General features: G+C 46.9%; 1 protein-coding gene across 1 annotated transcript in view; it reads left to right on the top strand.

The window, feature by feature from the left end:
* EPHB1 (EPH receptor B1) overlaps positions 1-21,400 on the top strand; it is a 409,178-nt gene that overhangs the window by 265,505 nt on the left and 122,273 nt on the right. Inside the window, exon 4 of the mRNA XM_059663875.1 lies at positions 8,045-8,200. Within this exon, the coding sequence (XP_059519858.1) occupies positions 8,045-8,200 (156 nt within the window). The remainder of the gene's footprint in view (positions 1-8,044; positions 8,201-21,400) is intronic.

Genomic DNA, 21,400 nt, shown 5'->3' with positions numbered 1-21,400 from the left:
ATAGTTTAAACCGACTTTTAAAATATTTTTCCATGGCATACTTTTAATGACTGTGTAGTATTCCATTACATGGATATTCCATTAGTTATTTAGTCAATACCCAATTATTTGACTTTTAAGTTTTCTTTTATTCCTCCTTCCTTTCTTCCTTCCATATTTTGAATAACACTGGGATAAACATCCATTAGCATTAATCTTTTTCCACATCATGATTTTTCATCAGAATGAGTCTTTAGAAGTAGAATTGTTGAATCAAAGCTCTGAACATTTTGACAATCTTAATACAGAACAGCTTTAAGAATCCACACTTTGCGTGGGAGTGCCCATCATCTCATACCCTCTACTATGAAGATCATATTATTGTTGTTGTCGTTTTTATCACAGCTTTTATCTTGGTTCTCATCACAGCCTTCGGCAAGCATTCAGTTCAACCAGTCACAGACTGCGCGTGCCTGGTGTGAGCTCATGCTAAGCTCTGGGGTGTGGGACATGCAGAGATGACAAAACCTGGCATCAGCCTCCAGAGAAGTTCTGAGCTAGGATAATAGTGGGATGAGTGGATGCATGCATGCCTGGGAGCTACATCTCTGCTCTCGGTTTTCTCAACATATTGCAGAGAATATAGGGGAAGCAGGCGCATCACAAGGCCGTGGGTCCCTGGGCTTGTTCAGGGGCACCCATTTGTGAGAAAAGCAAAGGCCACTGGTGACAGTAGACAAGGAAATTCCAGCCCAGAGGCCCAGTGCCACCACCTTCCAGGGAGCCTGGAATTCCAGAGCCAAGTACCCATGGTGTCAGCCATCAATAATGTGAAAGTGATGGGGACATTGGGCCACAGGAGTGAGTCTAAATATTGGGCCCAGCATGAGGCCACAAGACCTAAGGGAGACCTGTATGCATGTCTTGCAGGAACCTCTTGCCTCCCCACTGAGCCACCACCGCACCTATCGCAGTGCTCAGCAGCTGCCGAGCTGCCCAAGCTCTTCTGCCTTCTACAGAGCTGGGGCAAGTGTGGAGAGGAAGGGGACGTTCTAGGCACAGGGGCTCAGGGCTGCAAACCTCTTTCTCCCTGACTCCGAGCAGGTGCCTTGTTTCTCTCACTGTCACCAAGAGAGGTAGGCAGAAACCTCCAAGCCAGCTGCCGAGATGCACCTGCCTTTAGAAAAAGGCACCTGGTCCTTAAACAGGGGATGAATATTCATTGGCATGAACCTTTGCAAATTCATTTGGGGGAGAAAAATTAGAACAGGAGAAATAATCAGATTATTAAAAGAAGAAAGAGCAAGGACAGAAGGCGGCAGTGGAGGGAAGGCTCACATTTAAAATGCAAGGCGAGATTTCCTTCCTGCAGAGTAGCTGTGACCCCCTGGACCATGCGCTGGGAATAGCTAAGCTCTCCCACATTTCTGCTGCATAAAAATGTTGCTTTCTGAGGCCACGGTTGAGGGGGGAGGGGGAGGGGCATTGTGCACCCTCCACATATGAAAATTCTACAATAATGTTTTGAGGTTTTCATTTTATCTCCCTTCGATATCAAGAAAATTTGTGAGAGCTAAAGAGGCTCTGGTGAGTGCTGAGTGACAGGTTAAAGGGCTCCAATATAGATTAGATGGTCCAGTATCTCCTGAGGAAATTGCATAAAAGTGGTTATTCCCTCTCACTTCTATTAATTTCCTCTTCCTGGCTGCTTGGAAATGCTTCATAACTTGATGCTGCAGATGGGGACGAGAGGCGCTTTCCATTATCTCAATCACTGCACTGTTTATGAGACACTTAATCTGTTTCTTTATAAAGTAATAGTACCGTAGGTGATGGATTTAGTGTCACTGCAAGTCTGCGTGCAGGGACGAGAGGGGGCGGTTCTCGAGAGCATTGTAAGCACCCGGTAATTTGTTACCTCATTGAGGCTCTGAGAAGTTGGGTGGGCGTTCCAAGGTGACCTTGTGGATATCAGCTAGAGATCGCGAGTATGGTCCCTTGTCACTTAAAGGGGGAGGGAAGTGCTGTGTGTTTTGCCTGTGGAATGGAAAATAACACGTGTTTAAAGGATCTTGTCTTTCCTCTCAGTAGAAGGTGGCGGGCAGGGGAAGAGGTGTATGTGGAGGGAAGGCCACGCCCGAGCTCCATTCATCACCTGTCTGCACTGTGATCACTTGCAGTGGAGGAAAGAAACCCCCTTTTCTTAAGGAAACAAAGCAATCATGGGCTGCACTGGTGTCGGAAACGGACAGCCCTCCTAGTTACAGGCGTCCCACTGGCCAGGGGCCTGTGTGAATGCACAGGAGGGCGCAGGAGCTTCTTCTCTGCCCACCCACCTGCTGGAGTCACAGTGAAGCCCTCTCTGCTGAGATCCTGGGCTGGGCCCTCTCTGACCCAATTTCCCTTCCTGCCTCTCCTATTCTCCCACCTCTTCCCTTCGTAGTTCGTCTTTGCCCCTCCTTCTGAATCTCACCTCCTAGTCACCACAGGAAAACGTTTCTAGTGGTCTTCATCTCATTAGAAACAAGGGATCCTCATCATAACAAGGGATCCCCCAAATGGTGCACATCCTCCCGCCCGGTCTCCGCATGCCGTGCACTCACAAGCACAGCACAGATCACACAATATCAGAATCAGCCTTTCATTTTCCACCTCCCCAACGAGGAAGGGCGATTCCTAAAGTCTGCTCTGGGCTATGTTTTTAGCCAGGTGCCTGGCTCATAGTAGGTCTTCAATAAACATTTGGTGAATGAGGGCTCATAACTGAAGTGATATTGCTGACCATAATCCTGTATCGAGAGAAAGGCAACCTTTGAGTTTTTAACATGATATTAAAGCGAAGAATTGTGTTATCAACCATAAAATGCTTCAAGTGTAAATATGTATTTGGTTAGGCTATCACAGCTTATCATTAGTATTTTCTGAGATTGTAGAGTCCTCAGGCAGGTGTGTGGTCTCCAGGCTGCCAGAGTCCCCACTGTGCTGTACTGTGTTACTCCCAGCTGCTTTGCATATTCAGGTGACTCACCTGGGCCTTTTGCTTTCTCTTTCTTGGACTAAATCAGCGGTTCTCAACCTGTGGGTTGCGACCCCTTTGGGGGTCGAACGACCCTTTCACAGGGGCCACCTACGATGATCGGAAAACACATATATAATTACATATTGTTTTTGTGATTAATCACTATGCTGTAATTATGTTCAATTTGTAACAATGAAATTGGGGGTCACCACAACATGAGGAACTGTATTAAAGGGTCGCGGCATTAGGAAGGTTGAGAACCTGGACTAAATATTCTTTGTCAGAATCTACCCAGGAGCTCCATTTATCACCTCTAATAATTAATGTGGCTTTTTCTCCAGGGCAGCAAAGTTTTCTTATTTATTTTTCTGTGTTAAATTCTAGTTAAATAACTCTATTCTTAACTTCTATTTCTTATCTGTGGTGTCTGATACAAGATGAGTTACAAAGGCTTTGTGGCCCAGCCGGTGTGGTTCGGTGGTTGAGCATCGATCTATGAACCAGAAGGTCAAGGTTCAATTCCTGGTCGGGTCACATGCCCGGATTGTGGGCTCAGTCCCCAGTGGGGGACATGCAGGAGGTAGCCCATCAGTGATTTTGTCTCATCATTGATGTGTCTCTCCCTCTCCCTTCCTCTCTAAAATTAATAAAAGTATATTTTTTAAAAAGGCTTTGTGGACTAGCCTGGTGCTTTAACCATTACTTAACGCATTAATTCTATGAGAAAATATAGCACACGTATGCTTATACTAGTAAGTTACAATCTAAAAGTTGAATAAATGAACCTAGGAATGCTGGTTCTTTACAAATTAGGGAATGTATAGACACAGATTTAACAAAATATTAACTTACAAAATTTGAATATTAAGGCGATTCATCCATTGTGTAATTACAGGTAAATATGTATTTTATAGGTATATCGATTTGCTTATTATACAAGACAAATACTATATGGAGAAACAATTCTTCCATTTGGCCCCATATTTCATTTGCCTGCTTTGGGACTCAAAACTTATATTCTGATCCTGAACTCTAAAAGTTCTTGCAAAGAAAACTTGTTTTTCAAAAGGAGATGGGTAGGTTGGAGTGGAGAGGAAGTAGCCTTACTTAGCACATTTTAATGTTTGAGTTTATTAAATTATAATGGTCTGTGGAAGTTGTGAGGAATGTGAGTTTGTTTTTCATTGATCATTTATATGAGGTGCTGAGGGATTACATGGCTTGCCAGGGATCACCCATCTAGGCACCAGCAGAGCCAGGAATCAGACCCAGGGTTGTCTGACCCCTGCCTGGTGCTCCCTCCCCAGAAAGGATGGCATCACACTCCTTCCCAGGACTTCTCTTCCCAGTCTTTCGTGGAATGTCTTTCTTTAAAGTCCAGCCTGGACCAGTTCTTCTCCACTTCCTCCCCTGGTGGCTGCCTTAGAGCCCAGGGACTTGGGGCCACCCAGTTCTGCCTCCTTCATAAGAAGTTTCAGGAAGGCACTTTCCAAGTCCTTTCCCCACTCGTTGATATCAAGATGATGTTTATGCTGTTAACTTATTTGATGTGAAGCAAGGAGGCTTTTAAGTGCTGGAGAGAAAGTAAAGACACGTTGTTCCTCTTGGTTTGATACATTAGGAAAATTGTAGTGTGGAGAGGACCAGATGCATGCATGCAAGGCCTGGCTTTCCCCTCCCCCACTTTGCAGGGAAAGAGCTTCTGCTGTGTTTGGACAGCTCAGGCCTGGGGTTTCCCTGTGTTCTTCAGCTCCAGAACTGAATGGGGTCCAGCAATGCTGGGTGATTTATAGTGGAAAGGACCAAGTGCTTCTCACAGGATTCAGGGGAGAGATCTAGGAAGAGGAAAGGGAGAGAGGAGGAACAAACAAAGGGAAAAACCATCCTGAGTGGGCTTGGGCAGATAGATCAGTAATTAAAATTCTAGGATACGTTGGTATATCATTCAGTTGGTGTATTATTTGTTGAGTCTTTAGTAGATATTTAAGTTGGGTTTTTTACTTTCTACAGAGAAGTTTCTTTTGAATATGCTAAGCTGGGTCAGCAAGTGACCCATTTTCACATGGGTCACAACAGAAATATCAGTGACCTTACTGGATCATCTCAATAACATTGTCCCCAGTGAATTTCATGGGACTTGAATCCCAGGTGATGCTTGACAAAATAGAGGTTTCTGGTGAGGAAACATAGCATTCTATATCCCATTTTTGGAAGTTCTGAGAAATTCTGTAATAAAAAATGAGATTAACTTTTTGAATCCACATTTTTTCAAAATATCTGGCCTCAGGACCCTTTTATAAGTAATAGATGCTAACGACCCAAAGAAGGTGGACTCCATGGAACATTGTTGGGTTCTGCCATTCCAGAGCATTCCGATTCAGAAGTTGCCTCCCATCTAAGATGAGATCCCGCCACAGGGCACTGTCAGAGTAACTGAAACACTATACCTCACTTCAGGTGAGCAAAGGAGTGAGAAAACATTCCCGGCATCAGAACTAGTCCTTCCTTCTTGTCTTAGTAGAAAAGTTGTGGATATTTTCCAAAGAGTTCATGTGTATATTATTATTATCATTTCTCCCACAGTGTGAGCCTGGGAAACTTTTGAACCCCATTCATGTCTCAATTTCCTCATTTGCAAAATGGTGGTAATAATAGTGACCCCATAAAGAAATGCATGTAACACATTTAACAAGAATGTTAACAGATGGTAACTACTACTCTTATTAAAGAATACTCTTCCCTTGCCAGGAGGGAACTATATATTTTAGAAGATGAGCTTTGTATCAGTAGAAGCCATTATAATGGTACTTCTTTGCCAGCGAAGATCACATCTATCTATAAAAATAAAAGCATAATATGCTAATTAGACCAGACGTCCTTCCGGATGAATCTGGGGCTGTGAGAGAAGCCGGGGTCCTGGGTGCCTGCCAGCAGCAGGAGGGAAGACCAGGTCCCTGGTGCCAGAGGAATGCTAGTGCTGGCAACTAGAGGAAGGAAGGCCTACTCTTGCACGAATTTTGTGCATCGGGCCTCTAGTTTTATAATTGTACGAGGACTGGATCAAGAGCTTTTTTTATTCTTTATTGTCTAAAATATTACATATAGTATTACATATGTCTCCTTTTTCCCCCATTGACCTCTCCCAGGCCACCCCTCCCCCCCAGACACACATGCCCTCACCCCCCTAGTGTCTGTGTCTATTGGTCATGTTTATATGCATGCATACAAGTCCTTTGGTGGATCTCTTAACCCTCCCCTTCCCTCTGAAGTTTGATAGTTTGTTCGATGCTTCTCTGTCTCTGGATCGATTTATGTTCATCAGTTTATGTTGTTAATTATATTCCACATATGAGTGAGATCATGTGATATTTATTTTTCTCTGACTGGCTTATTTTGCTTAGCATAATACTCTCCATGTCCATCCATGCTGTTTCAAGTGGTAAGAATTCCTTCTTTTTTACAGGAGTGTAGTATTCCATTGTGTAGATATACCAGAGTTTTTTAATCCACTCATCTGCTGATGGGCACTTGGGCTGTTTCCAAATCTTAGCTATTGTAAATTGTGCTGCTATGAACATCGGGGTGCTTATGCCCTTCCTGACCGGTGTTTCTGGTTTCTTGGAATATAGTCCTAGAAGTGGGATTACTGGGTCAAATGGGAGTTCCATTTTTAATTTTTTGAGGAAACTCCATACTGTCTTCCACAGTGGCTGCACCAGTCTGCATTCCCATCAGCAGTGCACGAGGGTTCCTTTTTCTCCACATCCTCACCAGCACTTGTCATAGGTTGATTTGTTGATGATAGCCATTTTGACAGTTGTGAGATGGTACCTCATTCTTGAAGGCAGGCTGTGTTCTCTAAATTCCCTGGATCAGGTCCTCGGAAGGCTTATAGTAAATATTTGTGGAATGAATTAGTGAGGTATGTAAGAAAGCCACATGAGTTGACCCATGAAGAAAGTTTACCTGGCCTCAGAGAAGGATGAACCAGAGTACAGTCCTGGGGACAGGAAGAGTCAGAACTGAGATAGTGAGAAAGGGTCTCAGAGAAGTGGAGCAGGCAGCAGGAATATTTTGAGGAATCAGCAAGGAGGAGACCAGAAATCTAGAGTAGAGGGTTTCTGTAGGTGAGGCATGATAAAAGCACAAGGAATAGGCTGGATGGAGTCAGACATTTTGGGGCATATCTCTTTAAAGGTGATCACACAGGGAATTAAGAGGAAGCAGCTCATATCTGAGGGCACCTCTAGTTGGCGCCAGGCTGTGCCAGGATTTCCCAATGTTCCCCGCAGCCATGTACATGATAGATGACAGCAAGTGCATGACACGTTCCCTGGTTCACTGCCTGCAAAGCCATCCTTTTCTTGCCTCACCCTCCAAAGCATTTCAAAATGCAATTAACAGAAAATGATGTTGTTAAGCCAGTAACCTTGAAATCACTTTAATTTCTTTTTAAAGAATCACTCATGAAATACAGTCCCTTACTATCATTCATAACAAGTGCTTGTTAGCCCAGCACAGTGTCCCTCATGGGTGTTGCAACATGGCATTTAAGAACCATGGGCCTGGTCCATTGGTCAACCAGGACCCCTTTCCATGGAAGGACATTAGGCAAGATTCCTTCAGTGAGTGGCTCAGGGTAAAGCCCTGGCTATTAACCAGGTAGAACAGGGAGGGAATAACCATTTAAAGAGCACTTAGGTCCCAGACGCTGAGCTACACATTAGATTCATTTTCTCAATTAAATCTCTCAACACGCGTGAAAGGGAAGGATCATTATTCATATTGCTCAAGTGAGAGAGGCCATTGGTACCAGGAAGGTATTTTTCACTAAGGATGTTTGAAGAATTGGAAGTGTTAAATAGGGGTTTTCTAAACCTGAAACGCTCATTTTGTGCATGGGTATCACCATATCCTTTTTAGTGGAGACGAGGTTGTGGCGGGGGGAGTGGTGGTGTGGGCAGAATCTTTTGCTTTTCAGTTCCAGGGAAAGGCCTCTCACTGATGCTATTCCACTAATTCTCAGATGGTCTCTTTGTGTTCCAGCCTGCCCTGCAGGGATGTTCAAGGCCAGCCAGGAAGCCGAGGGCTGTGCACACTGCCCCTCCAACAGCAGATCCCCCTCAGAGGCATCTTCCATCTGCACCTGCCGAACCGGCTATTACCGAGCGGATTTTGACCCCCCAGAAGTGGCATGCACTAGTAAGTGTCTAGTCAGGGCTCTGGGCTGGGGAGTTTGGTGTAAGGGGTGGGCCTGTGGCAGGGGAGGCTAAGACAACATTCTGCAATTGCAGCACTGGCTGCAGTGCTGAAATGCTGACTGAGGTGCTGAAATGCTGGCTGAAGTGCTGAAATGTTAGCTGCGGTGCTGAAGTGGACAGCTCCTTACTGGGCATGCAGGGTCCCTTTCTCTGCTTAGTAGCACAGCTTCAAGATGAGGTTCTTTCTTCCCTCCTCCTCCCAGATGGGAGCGTTTTTTGAGTACAAATTCAAGATCCGCTAGGAGATTGCAATGGTTCCTAGTATCTCTTCCAGCCCCCTCCTCTAAGAAGCCCCCTTGGCCCTGTGTTTCTGTGACCAGCTCTTCTCAGACACTCATTTTATTAATTGCCTAATTATTCTGTGATTGCCTTCTCAGTTACCAGATGAAGGTCTTATGTCCTTTGCAGCGCCTAGTATAGTACAGCATCTTACCCTCACCAAATGACAAGACCAGAGGCCTGGCCACAGTACCCATCTGTGTGACAGATTTTCTAGGGGTTGGGCTAATGCATCAGCTCCACCACTCTCCCGTTCTCTCTTTAGAGAAGAGGGCAGTCATCCTGACAAAAGTGTGTATGAGTTGTGGTGGGGGGAATGACTCCACTTCCTGTGTAAAGATGGGGAAAGGGAGAATTTCCTCACAATCTTCTCCCCCATAATCGTGGGGAGGCAGGAAGCACTATTCTCTCTACTCCCCTAAAGGTTGCAGCACCACAACACAGGTTGTTTTTCTCTTTGCTATTCCCATCGCCCTCTCCAGTTGAGTCTCTCATGATGCTAGAGTTTTCTTCTGCACTGGAAACTGTTGCCTGGCTTCCTCTGCAACTTTCCTCTCACCTCCTTAGATCAAATCCCTTCCACCCACCCCAGCATAGAAGGGTAGAGAGGGAATGTTTCATACATACTTGGAGTTTGGTGGGCAAAAAAAAAAAAATGACTGAGCCCCTAGTAGAAGAGTTTCTTAATTCTGGTTTTGCAATGTATGTAACCTTTGCTGGGTGAAGAAGAGGAATGGAAGTGTCTTCTAGATCAAGGTCCTGAGGTTGATCAATGTTTATAGATTTGAACTGAAAAAAAAAAAAAGCTTATCCTCTTGTAAACTGATTTTCCCCACGCCCCCCTCTCTGGTGGGGTGATATGAACAGAAATAATTCTATTTCTGATTACTAGAGTCCCTGTCTTTCTGTTGCAGTATCTTTTCTACTGTTTTCTGAGGTCCCCAGGGGTCTCTGTGACCTTGACCCATTGTTTAATATACTAGTATTTCTTTAAAAGCCACTTAGGGGTAAGGAATCACCACTGCCTGGATGTCCAGAAAAAGGACCGGTCTCCATGGCTGCCAAAGCACATAGCCAGGGTCTCACAGCTTCCCTCCTGAAAAACACATTCCCTTCCATTTCTGCCCGTGAGCCCTCTCTCCTCTGCAGATTAACTCATGCACATCGAGAGGTGGGCCTCCCAGCTCCCCACTTAGGCGGCACACCCTGTAAATCCATCCGGCCCTTGGATAAGGCCACCTGGAGGGAAGGTAGGCAATGACCTGATGCTCAGAAAGCTAATGTGGAGCTATCCTCCTTGCCATATTGCACTCCTACCTTTCAAGGCTTATCATCTGACCTTGAACCAATAGGACTGATTCCTGGAATAAATAGGAATATCCCAAAGCCTCCAATCCACCCACTTAGACTCTCATTCTACTCTGCCTACCCATAATCTGCATCCACCTCATTGAAATCAGACCTCACTGGCTTTTCTTTCCTGTCTCTGGCCCAGCTATCTCTGGAGTTAGGCACACCTTTCTCACCCACTGTGATCCTACTACAATCTCCCCACTTTGCCCAGAGTAGGGGGGAATGCTAGACTTGCCTGTGTGTAGCACCGCACCCTTTGCTCTTGTGTCACAGATATAGAGTGCTAGGGTCAGACTGGAGATCACCAAATCAAAGCCACACTTGTCTGTGGTGGTCAGGCCCAAGAGCAGCTCTCGGATGCATTGTCCAGCCTCGGCCTGCAGGGGCAAGCACTTGGTGAGGGTCCCAGAGGCCTGGCTGGGCTGCCGCACAATGCTAGGCAAAACAAGTGTAAATAAACCTATTATTTCATTGAGTCTCATTATATATTTGATTTATTGTGTGCTAGAGAAGTACTGTATGAAAAAGTCAATTTGTTGGCTTTTATAATCTCATTAGGGTTTCCTTTTAAAGCTTTCTAATTGGAGGTGCCATCTGTTCCCTTAAAAAGGCATCACACATCACCATAGTAAATAATTTTTCAGATACCAGGAACATAGCTGGAGCGTTTGAGGCCAGGCACAGCCCTGCACCATGGCCTTGGGGGCCCGGCTGGTTACCCAAGTGGAACAAGACAGCCGGATACAAGCCCAGCTCAGCCTGAGAGAGGATGTTTGTGGTGGGGAGGGGACAGGTGCTTATTCACTTTGTAAGTGCCATCCTCCATCCCTCCAACCAGGGAGCAGTTATGGACGAGCAGGGCCGTGGGAGCACCCAGGGAAAGGGGAGCTCTGTCCTTCTAAAATGTACAGGACACTTGGCATCTATAGTGCCCAGGTCCTTTGGGCATTGGGGAGAGGCGACAGGGTCAGGCCTGTCCAAGAGCCCTGGCCTCGGAGTTTGGAAGGACCTCAGGTGGGCCTGTTGCCGTCATCTTTAAATGAGATAATATCAACAGTGACAACAGTGAAAATGTATAAAGAATCTCATGATTTAAAATGAGCTCTTTTATAAGGCTAAAATACCTATAGTGCGCTGAAAATTAATATTTTTAATGAATTCCATTAATCTCTCAAGACTAGCACGTATGTTTGTTATTTTTTATCATGTAAAAATGATTATTCTAAATTAACCGAAACATTTAGAATGCACAGTAACTTTTATGGCTCTACGTAGGCATTTCTTCATTTTCTTATTGATCTTCTGGGAGAGCCTGGTATCCCCTTGACCTGTGAGAGGCCCTGGCAGCCCTGTGTGTCCAGCCTTGTCCTTGACAAAGTTTGCAGACCCAGCACGGACTTGGGCACTCCCCGAGGCAGTGTCAGAGGGGCTGGTGTGGGCTCCAGTGCAGTCAGAGGAGGGGCCCTGTGTCTGAGTGAGAGGAAGTCATTGTTGCCAGTCTATAGACATCCAGCCCTTCCTCCTCCTCCTTCATCCTCTTGGCCCCCCTGCCTGGAGTTCCAGATCTGCTGCATGAATATCTGGCTGACCGCTGCCTTGCCTGGCTCAATACCTGCTCATATTCTAGAGGAGGCCTTGCTTCCCTCAGCCTCGGAGGGCAAGAGGAGACTGAGAAGGCTGTGAAAGGGTTTATGCCACACACCGCAGCATGTCAGGGCAGCCCTCAAACATGGAAGGGATAGCCTAAGCCATCTAACCTGATGTGCTTGAGCCAATAGGACTGATTCCTGGAATAAATAGGAATATCCCAAAGCCTCCAGTCCACACACTTAGACTCTCATTCTACTCTGCGGGGTGAGGTGAGAGCGGGGGATGGCTAGAGGCAGGTCTCAGGTGGCCCTCACCCCTCCCTGCTAAAGAAGCCTCTGAATGAAGCCGGACTGTGTGGACAGTGCAGGGGTCAGGGGAAAGGTGCAGCCCACCAATGGGAAGGGGCCGTGAAGGCTGTGGGTTAAGGAGCAGGCTGTGATCTCAGGCTCACTGAGCTGCAGCTGAGGACTTTGTCACGTTCCTCCTCTGCTGCCATCCTGGGCCCCCGCCCCATGGCCCTGGGGAGTCCTGGGGAGTCCTGGCATCCCACTTCCCTGATCATGGATGGGCTCCGGGGAAGCTTATTAAATCATCCTTCGTAAATAGTAGGTGGGCTGTGGCACTTCACGGACAAAAGTTTGAGTCTTGACTCTGTCTCTTACTTTCTCTGCAACCTTGGGCTGATTGCTGAACTACCTTCCATTCTGTCATTTTATCTTCATGACCTTGTAAGAGTGCATGCCTTTCTGGGTTGGTATGAGCAATAAGCAAAGTAGTATTATAGAGGCTTTGGCACAGTGCCTGGCTCATAGCAAACTCTCGATCTGTTAAACTTGCTTTGGTTACATCCCTGGAAAGTGTGAGGATGGCCGCAGATACGGAAGCTCCCAGCATGCCAGGATGCTGCAGATCTAAAAATAAAAGGGATGTCCTCAGGGAGGGACCAGGTTGTGGCCGTCCCTGAGCATTGCAGCAGGATCCGTCTTTTATCCCCAGACTTCACAGTCACCTTGGTCCAAAGATCCTGGGGAAAACAATGAGGAGGCCATGGCCACTCGACCAGACGTGCTGTGGGAGAGAGGGGAGGCAGGGACCCAGCACCTGAGACCAGTAGCTGCTGCTGAGCCCTCTCCTTGGGGACCGGGAAGACTGATCCTGGGCAGCCCCATGGCAGACAAGGCTGGCTTTCAGTTCTCGGGAACAGGGCTCCGTGACTCCTCAGGGTCAGACACGCTTCTTTCCACAGGAGGGTCTATGGCACGGGAGGTGTGACAGGGTCAGCAGAGAGCAGGTGCAGCCAGGAACGTATGACGAAGTGTGTGGCTATCTGAAACCAAGCACCGAAATGTGCCTCTTTGGTTTTCAATAATTCCTAGTGTACTGGGAAACGGAATGGAAAGGAGGAATTTATGAAGCAGGTGAAAATAGACAATTATGCCTTATAAAACTGCTGTCTGTGAAAGACTATGCAGAAGGATCAGTGTAAAAGTAATTACCTTGTTACATTTCTGACCACAAAAAAAATCCCTTTTCTGTCAACCACGTGGGAGAAACGTTGATGGATCACAGCGACAAGTCTGCGCTTGTCTTATTTCTTTATTTCTGCTCCGAAAGGCATGGATTTCCCCTGCAGTTCTGGTCATAGAAACGGGACGGAGAAGGGGCTCCAGAAGTCATTGTCTCATCCACTGGGCCTTCCTGCCATCCCATCACGTGAGGAGCACAATGCTGGCCAGGCCTCTGGGGTCCCCACAGAGACCACCCCTGACCTCCCTCGGGCCTCACACAGAAAGGCCAGGAAACTGAGTCGCCAGGTGGGGACTTTGGATATGGATCCTGGTGGTGTGTCTTGGGCACATGCCAGCTGCTGTGAATAGGAGCATCTCATCGGCAGAACTAGGCATGGAGGAACTCAGGTTGGGAGGAAGTGAGAAGGAAGTGGCAGCATGTTAAAACTCAGGTCTGACTGCCTCCCATGCATCCACCTCATGTACAGTGGGAGCTCAACTTTGGTACCTCCTGGGAGGATGGTGCAGACAATGATGCCGATTTGCTGTTACTCTCACTCTCGAATCTGCCTCCCACAGAGAAGGATGTGAACCATTCTTCCCTCTCCCTTCGCTGCACGCTCCAGTTATCTCCTTTAAGCTTATGTCCCATCCTTTCACAGTGGTTCTCAACCTTCTGGCCCTTTAAATACAGTTCCTCATGTTGTGACCCAACCATAAATTATTTCCGTTGCTACTTCATAACTGTCATGTTGCTACTGTTATGAATCGTAATGTAAATATCTGATATGCAGGGTGGTCTTAGGTGACCCCTGTGAAAGGGTCGTTTGACCGCCAAAGGGGTTGCGACCCACAGGTTGAGAACTGCTGCTTTAGGGGCTAGCAGCTGGCCCCCTCTTTCATCACAACCATCCTAGGGCACCAGGTGGTCCCTGTGGCACATGGATCATACTCCTTGGATGGACTGCCCAGGAGCGTGGTGGCATTGCCCAGAATGGGAAAGAGGCTCAAAGGCCCAGAGGATGAAAAGGGACTTGGGATGACAGGAAAAGAATGAAGTCCTCTGCGGCCAGGCCTGATGGCCTTCGGGGTGCCGTGAACAGCCTGTAATGACATCAGCTCATCAGCTTCTCCCACCCGTCTTGGTTCCTGCTGGGTCATGTTCATCAAGATCTCTAGGGGGTTTTTTCTTTATAGCAATGGTTTCTAAATGCAATGCCTGTGTTTACAAGCAGCCTCTACATCACAGGGAACTTGGAAATACCAATTGGCAGCCCCTCCCTAGACCGACTGAATGAGAAGCTCTGGGGGTGTCCGGTGGGACAGCAATCTGAGTTTTCACAAGCCCTCCAGGTGATTCTGAAGCACGCTAAAGTTTGAGAGCATTGCTTTAGAACTAGGTCATATTTCTCTGTCCTCTGCTTTATGATTCCTAGGGAGAGAGGCCATTGAGTGAATTCCTGCAGACTGGAGCCACAGGGCCTGCCCTTCCCATCAATGTCTTGTGTGCCTGGCTTGGCCAGGGTGGGAGGTGGGGTGGAGGGAAGGAGGGAGAGAGGGAGGGAGGAAGGGAGAGAGAGAGAGATTGGAGGAGAGGGGGGTGTGATGTGAGCCTCACTAGTTTTCAGAACAACTCCCACCTGCTCTGGCTTGGTTCCAGTTCATTCTCATTTTGGGGAGCATGATGCTGGCCAGGCCTCTGGGGTCCCCACAGAGATCACCCCTGACCTCCCTCGGGCCTCACACAGAAAGGCCAGGAAACTGAGTCGCCAGGTGGGGCAGTGTGGAGACCTCCAATATACAGCATCAGTGAGGGTTGGGAGCAGTGATGGGGGAGAAGAGTGGAGATCAGGTAGCATGACCTAGCTGGGATGGGCTCAGGGAGGGCTGAGGGAGAAACTGAGGCAGAAGCAAACTGACTGATTAGATGGAGGATTAGGTGGGAAGGGACTATAAGGGGGTGATGGTCCTTACCCCTCACATGGTCTTCTACCCTACCTGATAGTAAACAGACTAGGAGGAAACTCTGGTGCTGCCATATAGGGGAGGGTGTTTCAGGCCAATTGAAGACTACACTACACTTTGGGGGTGATTTTGAAAACTTTGCAAAGGTAGACATTTTCAAAAGCATTTGCCTCTATTGATCTGGGAGTTGCAACATCTTGAAAGAGGGCTGCGCTGCTCACAGTTAGCTCTACCCATTGCTGACCAGGGCTTTAGTAAAAGACCCACCGTGTGCTCCATTCTATAGATAGAAGAGCTGCTTGGTTTTACCCTGCTCCATGATCCATGTTACACATACAACTATGTCATTTGTGCTTCAGAGGGGGAGGTAATCTGTGTTTTTCTTGAGGTGGAATTCAGACTAGGGTCGTAGCTGAACAAGAGTCGTAGGGCAAGCTGTTTCTCAGCTGCCTGGATTTGGATGGTTTATGCACCTGGATGCAGAATTGAGGGACTGTGACTGTAAGCTGAAAGCTATTTGTAACTGTCACTGCTGTTTCAAGAAAGGTCATTGTTGCCTGTGTACACACGCTTTCACACTTCTATAATCTACAATTTCTTTTCACCGTGGTTTGACCCAAGTGGGTACAACCCTTAGGAGGCATCCTATAGTTCTCAGTTTTGAGCTAATAGCCAGGCACGTGCGCTGACATTTCTGTTTCAGCATTTCGTCGTAAGGGCATTGGGAGTCACAGACTGTTAACATTCAGAGCAGCCTGCCACCCAAACTCCTCCTCAGTGTCAGCCTTCTCTCTCCAACAAACCTGAGACGTGGCCATTCCACTTTTATTTTTCTGAGTATTTGTGATGACAGACAGCTGGTATATTTTTCAGGGCAGCTCTATTCCATTGCTAGGCAGCCATCACCCATTGATGTAGTAGAAGTCTTCTGGACCTTGGCCTGGGCACTGCTTTCCTCCCCTCCTCACCTGTGGTCCACCATTGAGGGCCAGTGTTCCGGAGGTCAGCAGTTCCAGTGTTTGAGGCTGACTTTCTTATCCATCCTTAATCACCTACTTTAGGCTAAACATCTCTTGTGTTATCTATTCCTCAAAGCCACTGATTTCCTGAACCCCATTGGCCTGGCTGGCAGTTTCTTAATTTCCCACATTGATCAATGTAACTCTCAAGATATGGTAGCCAGGATGAAACATGACCCTCATCCCAGAGCAGGGTTCAGTGGAAATATGATGGATTTTCTCCTGTGACTAGGATACCGTTCATTGTTCACTTTGGTTGCAGCCCTCACATATGGGCTCCTACCAGAATGTCTGGGCACAAAACATCCAATGTTTTTGTTTGTCCCTTTAGGAAATGATGCCCATTTGGGTCTCTCCTTCTCTGCACTTATAACTTTGCATTGTAGATTTAGGCATAGTGTTCATTCAAGTGTAGAGCACTTTGAGTACCTGTTTTTATTATCTCTTAAATGAGAATTATTAGCATAATTTTTAGGAGTGTGGTCTCTGGCATCTATAGCTGGGTTCAGTCCTGCCCTACCACTTGCCAACTGTGTGATGTGGAGTGACTGTCATGGCTTCTCTGTGTTTCCATTTCTTCATCCATAAAATGAGTAGAGTATGTGTGTCTGCCTTACTGTATTGTCAAGATTATTAAATGTAGTAGTACTGTTTAGAACAGTGTTTGGCATTCAGGAAGCATTCAGTGAAAGTAAGCTATGTTATTATATTACTGTTGTTGGAGTTGCCTATCCTACTTTAATGTTATTTCAAAGCTGCCAAGATCCAAGCGCTGGCATTGTCATTTAGCTACCATTTCTTCCTTTGGTACATACGTGTATCTATGTAGTTGTGTGTGTGTGTGTGTTTTCTTTCAGTTACCATTGATGAAACTAGGTATGCTATGTATACACCCTTTTTCTCTGCAGGCTCATAAACTTTTAGAAAAAGAAACAATGTCACTAGGGTGTGACAAAGACCAGCGGTCCCAGGTGCCTTTGACTCTCATCAGAGATTTAGAAGGCAGCTACTTTCAACTTTGTGTTAAGCGTAGATTCTGAACACTGTTCGAGAGAGCAAAAGCTGCCTGAGTAATTTGTGAAATCCCAACTGAGTGTGTGCAAAGAGGTGGTGGAGATGCCCACCAAGAGAACTTCTGAATTGTGTGGGAATTTGGGTGAAGTGGACAGAAATGGGTATTACAGTTTGGGCATGTCCATGCTGTCTGGATTATGTGTGGCAGAGGACCAGGATGCCAGCATTTTGTAGTGATTTATTTTTGAAACTGTGTGTCTGGTCTTCTGAGAAACTCTTCACACAATTGGCTGTAAAGTGCTCAGTCAGAGCCAGACACCTGATATGGTGTTGGCTGTGGGCTTAATGGACTCCCCAGTGGATAAATGATCATGGATGGCTTTGTAAAAAAACAGCAGGCTGCAGTTGTGAAGTCACCCTTTGGCACGGCCAGGATTCCCTCCAGCCTGTGCCAGAGACCACCTCTGCACACTCCATCAAGAGTGCTCTGACTGAAGACACAAGGAGAGTGTTTGTCTCACAGACACTGAGGGATAGAGGGCCACAGGCCACTTGGACACACAGGGCTCTCTGTCTTCATTCTGTAGAGAGAAGGTCAGGGCAATGGTAGTAATGGGGCACCCCCATCCCACCCTGTGACTGTGGGCTTAGACTTGCAGGTGGCCTTTTGAGCAGCTCCTTTAGGTAACCTCTGAGCTCTGCTCACCTTGTACATGGCAATAAAAGATGCTCAACAGTGTGGAGTGGAGTGGAGTGAGGCCTGCATGGCAGCTGTGGAGTGAGATAAAGCTTGGGGTGCAGACTGGCTTTGCTGGGCGAGACATGCATAGAAGGTGAATGGTTAAAGGGGCAGCAGGTGGCAGTGGGATGCCATGGTCACCACCAAGCCCTGCCAGTGCTCAGTGAGGGAGACAGAAAGCCATTTAATTCCCCAAGAGAGGATGCTGTCTGATGGCCAGCAAAGAGGAACTTGCATGTGAGGTGAGAATTCTCTGTCCCGGTAGGTGAAGGGCAGGCTTTGTGCCCATGCCCACTAAAAGGGCCTGTGTGCAGCTCTCATGAGGTTAGCCATGCCCATGCCTGCATGGGTTTGGGACGGTTCAGGGTCTGAGTTTTCAGCAATTGAAAATGACATCCAGAATAAGTTGCTCTGCAGGAGGCCCTGCTCCAGTAGGAGCAATCCTTCCATTGTAGCAATGACTGAAGTGTGTCCTAAGGTCATTTGACTTCAAGGAGACTGACTGGCTCGGACTGTCATCATCTCTAATGAAAGCAAACACCTTGGAGCCTGCTCTGGGAGGGCTTGGCCCAGTGTAGGATCTTTCAGTTGGAAGACCCTTTGGAAATCTTTTCTCTGAGACTTTACCTGGATCAGAGATGACAGGCGCAGGAGCTGAGAATGTACAGCCTGCCCCAGTCTAGGGCAGGTGTCCTGTGTACAGCTGTGGGAGATTCACAGAGGAGGTCTGCATGAGGCCTTGGGGGCCTTGGACATGAAGGTGGTCTTCCTGCTTCTGAAGGCCCTCAGGTCAAATGTCTGGGCAGTGCCTTCTATTCATTTAGTGCCCCCTGGTCACTCTTTCTCTTCTAGAAGCTGAAGAGGTGGACAGGGGTTTCTGGGTTTTATACCAGACAGTCCTTTATGCATATAGAGTGCACTCGGACACTCTGAAACTTCATCACATGCCATTTGATTCTCCCATGAATGTGAAGAAGGCAGTGTTCCCTCCTCATCCCTGTCCAGGCCCAGGTGCTGCATCTTCACCAGCTTCCTCAGTTCCTGCTTGTGTGGCGGTTGCTCAGGAACCCACCTCCACTGCAGATGTTGAGTTCCTCAGGGTAGATGTCCACAGACTTTTCATACCATAGCCTCACATGCAGCCCATAGCACACAGTAGGGTCTCAGGAAAAAATGTATGGATCAGTCAAGAATCAATGAATGATCAGGCTCAGAGACTGCAAGTGACCTGCCTAAGGTCACGCTGCAGCATAGCTGGCACTCAGCCTGGTTTTCTCTGTGTGGGTCCTGTGCATCTTTCACTGCTCCAGAAGGAAAGAGGTCTTGAAGGCCATGTCTTTAAGCGACATGCCCTATAACTCTCCTTGACTCAGAGTGTTCCTAGGGGGACTGCAAGGAGGAATCATGTCAAACCTTTCCTCTCTCTGGCCTCAGCTTAGGACACAAATAGAAGATACCACCTTGGATTCCTCACCCCCACCCCCACTCAGGCAGTGATGTGATACTGGCTGTAGACACATTCCAACTGACAGATGCTCTGGGTACAGGGGCCTCAGCTGTCCTCGGAGGCTTCTGCAGCATCATGGAAACCTAGACGCCCAGGCTTCAGCTAGAGCCAGATACAGGGGCTGTCTCTTTTCCAGAAAGTCAAATCCATCCTCTTTCTCCCAGGCAATTAACTCCATGCAAACAGGAGAAACAAGGAGTACTTTCTACAAACATTTGTGTTTGGTGAAATGTGTAACACTAGGTTCTTTGATGTTCCCCAAATCCTGCTCCGCAGGGTCCCTCCTTGTTTTGATTAATCACTTCTTCTTATGAACTGTTATGATTAGGAGAATTGCCTGAGTACAGGCCCAGTGGTTCCAAAACCCTAATGAGCAACACGTGCAGACATGCTCAGCATGATCCTAGAATCACGGCTGCTCTGTTTCCACAGGGAAGCTACTGAAGTGGTTTAGGAATAAGAGCTTCCTGCTTCCATGAGAAACCTACCTGTCCTCCTCCATCACCCAGCTGCGTTTGCATCACACCTTCACCTTACACACCTAATGTCTCCACCCTGGGTGGGAAGGTTAGGGTGAGTTTGGCATGGACCAGGCCTGCACTCAAGTCCTGATTTCACCACTCACCAGCTATGTGACATGAACAAGTTACTTAATATCTCTGAGCTATAGTTTCCTCAAATGTAATATGGGGATAATAGTTCCTACCTCATAGTGTGTTGGGAAGATTAGATTTTATTAAGTAATGTACCAAGATGGCTAAGACAGTACTTTGGATACTGTCATACGGCATATCATTAAAACAAAATTCTAAATTCCATAAAGAACTCCATTGAAATGGAAACAAAAGCCATCTCTCTGGGTTTTTTGCAAATGTTCCTTGTAGAAATCTACTGCAGGGAAATTACTGACATGAATCACTCACTCAATGGCATGAAATAAACAAGTTTCACTAAATCAAAGCCTTGTCCTTCTGACGTCCATGCAGGTGGCACAGGTTTCTGTCTACAGGAAACCTATGGTCCTGGGGCTCATTTAAAATTGATTCCAAAGTTGGCATAAAATTAGAATGTCGGGATTCCAGGACTGTTAGGAAAAGCAAAGCAACATGATTTCCCCAGGTTTCAACATCCTCTCTTCCTTGCCCAAGGGGGACCTCCTACATTTTAAGAAGAGGAACCAGGCGTCACTCAGCTTTCCAGCCCCTGCTGCCTCAGGCCCCCAGCACAGCTCCCTTTTTGGAGGGGACACCTCAGAACTTTAGACACCATCTTCATATTAAGCAAAATAGTGCTCCAATGTCTGGTGCTCATCACGCATAACTTGTAGAAAGTCCTTGGTCTGTTTCTTTCCCAAATCCCAAGCCTCTCTAAGGTTCTACTATTGAGGGGAGAATGCTTCAATAATCTGTTCATTTTGATGCCACTACTTTATACATGTCCCTGATAACTCACTCCTGGTTTCCTGATATGGCCTCAAGCCCCCGACTCCCACCCTCACACTCCCACCTTGCTAAGACCTGACAACCCCTGCTGCCATGATCCCTATAGTTGTGCTGTTATTGGTGACTGACAGAATCTTTAGGAGATCATCCCCCACTGCCATCAAGAAGCTACCCCACATGCCCCTCTCCAAGGTCCTGAACTGGCACCATACACCACATCACAGCCCTTTTCTCTAGGACAGGAGTGGGAAACCCTTTTTTCTGCCAAGGGCCATGTAGATATTTATAACATCATTCGTGGGCCACACAGAGTTATCAACTTAAAAATAAGCCTGCTGTATTTGGTGAAGCATTTAATTAACTCACCCTTAATGCATTGGCAGGGCCAGACCAATGATTTTGAGGGCCTTATAAGCCCTGTGGGCCAGATATTCCCCACCCTTGCTCTAGGACAATGGTCATTCTTCTCCGGTCTCCCAGGAATTCTGTACTTAGTGAGGGAATAATGGAGGAGGAAATAGTGTCTCAGGAGGGAAGGAGAAAGGGAAAGAGGCTGCTGAACATAGGTTGGGAAGTGTCATAGCTACACTTTCAAGGCAGCTTGAAAGAATAGAGATTTATTTGTTTCCTTGTTGTATAGTTTTCAAGTAACCGATTACCAAAGAACAAACCAAACAGAACATGAAGTTGAGTTCATGTTTATTTTATGACTCTACTACACTTCT

This window comes from Myotis daubentonii, chromosome 14 (genome assembly GCF_963259705.1).
Source record: "Myotis daubentonii chromosome 14, mMyoDau2.1, whole genome shotgun sequence".
Taxonomy (NCBI): Eukaryota; Metazoa; Chordata; class Mammalia; order Chiroptera; family Vespertilionidae; genus Myotis; species Myotis daubentonii.
Note: the sequence above shows the minus strand (reverse complement) of the source record. Positions and strands in the feature narration are given on the sequence as shown.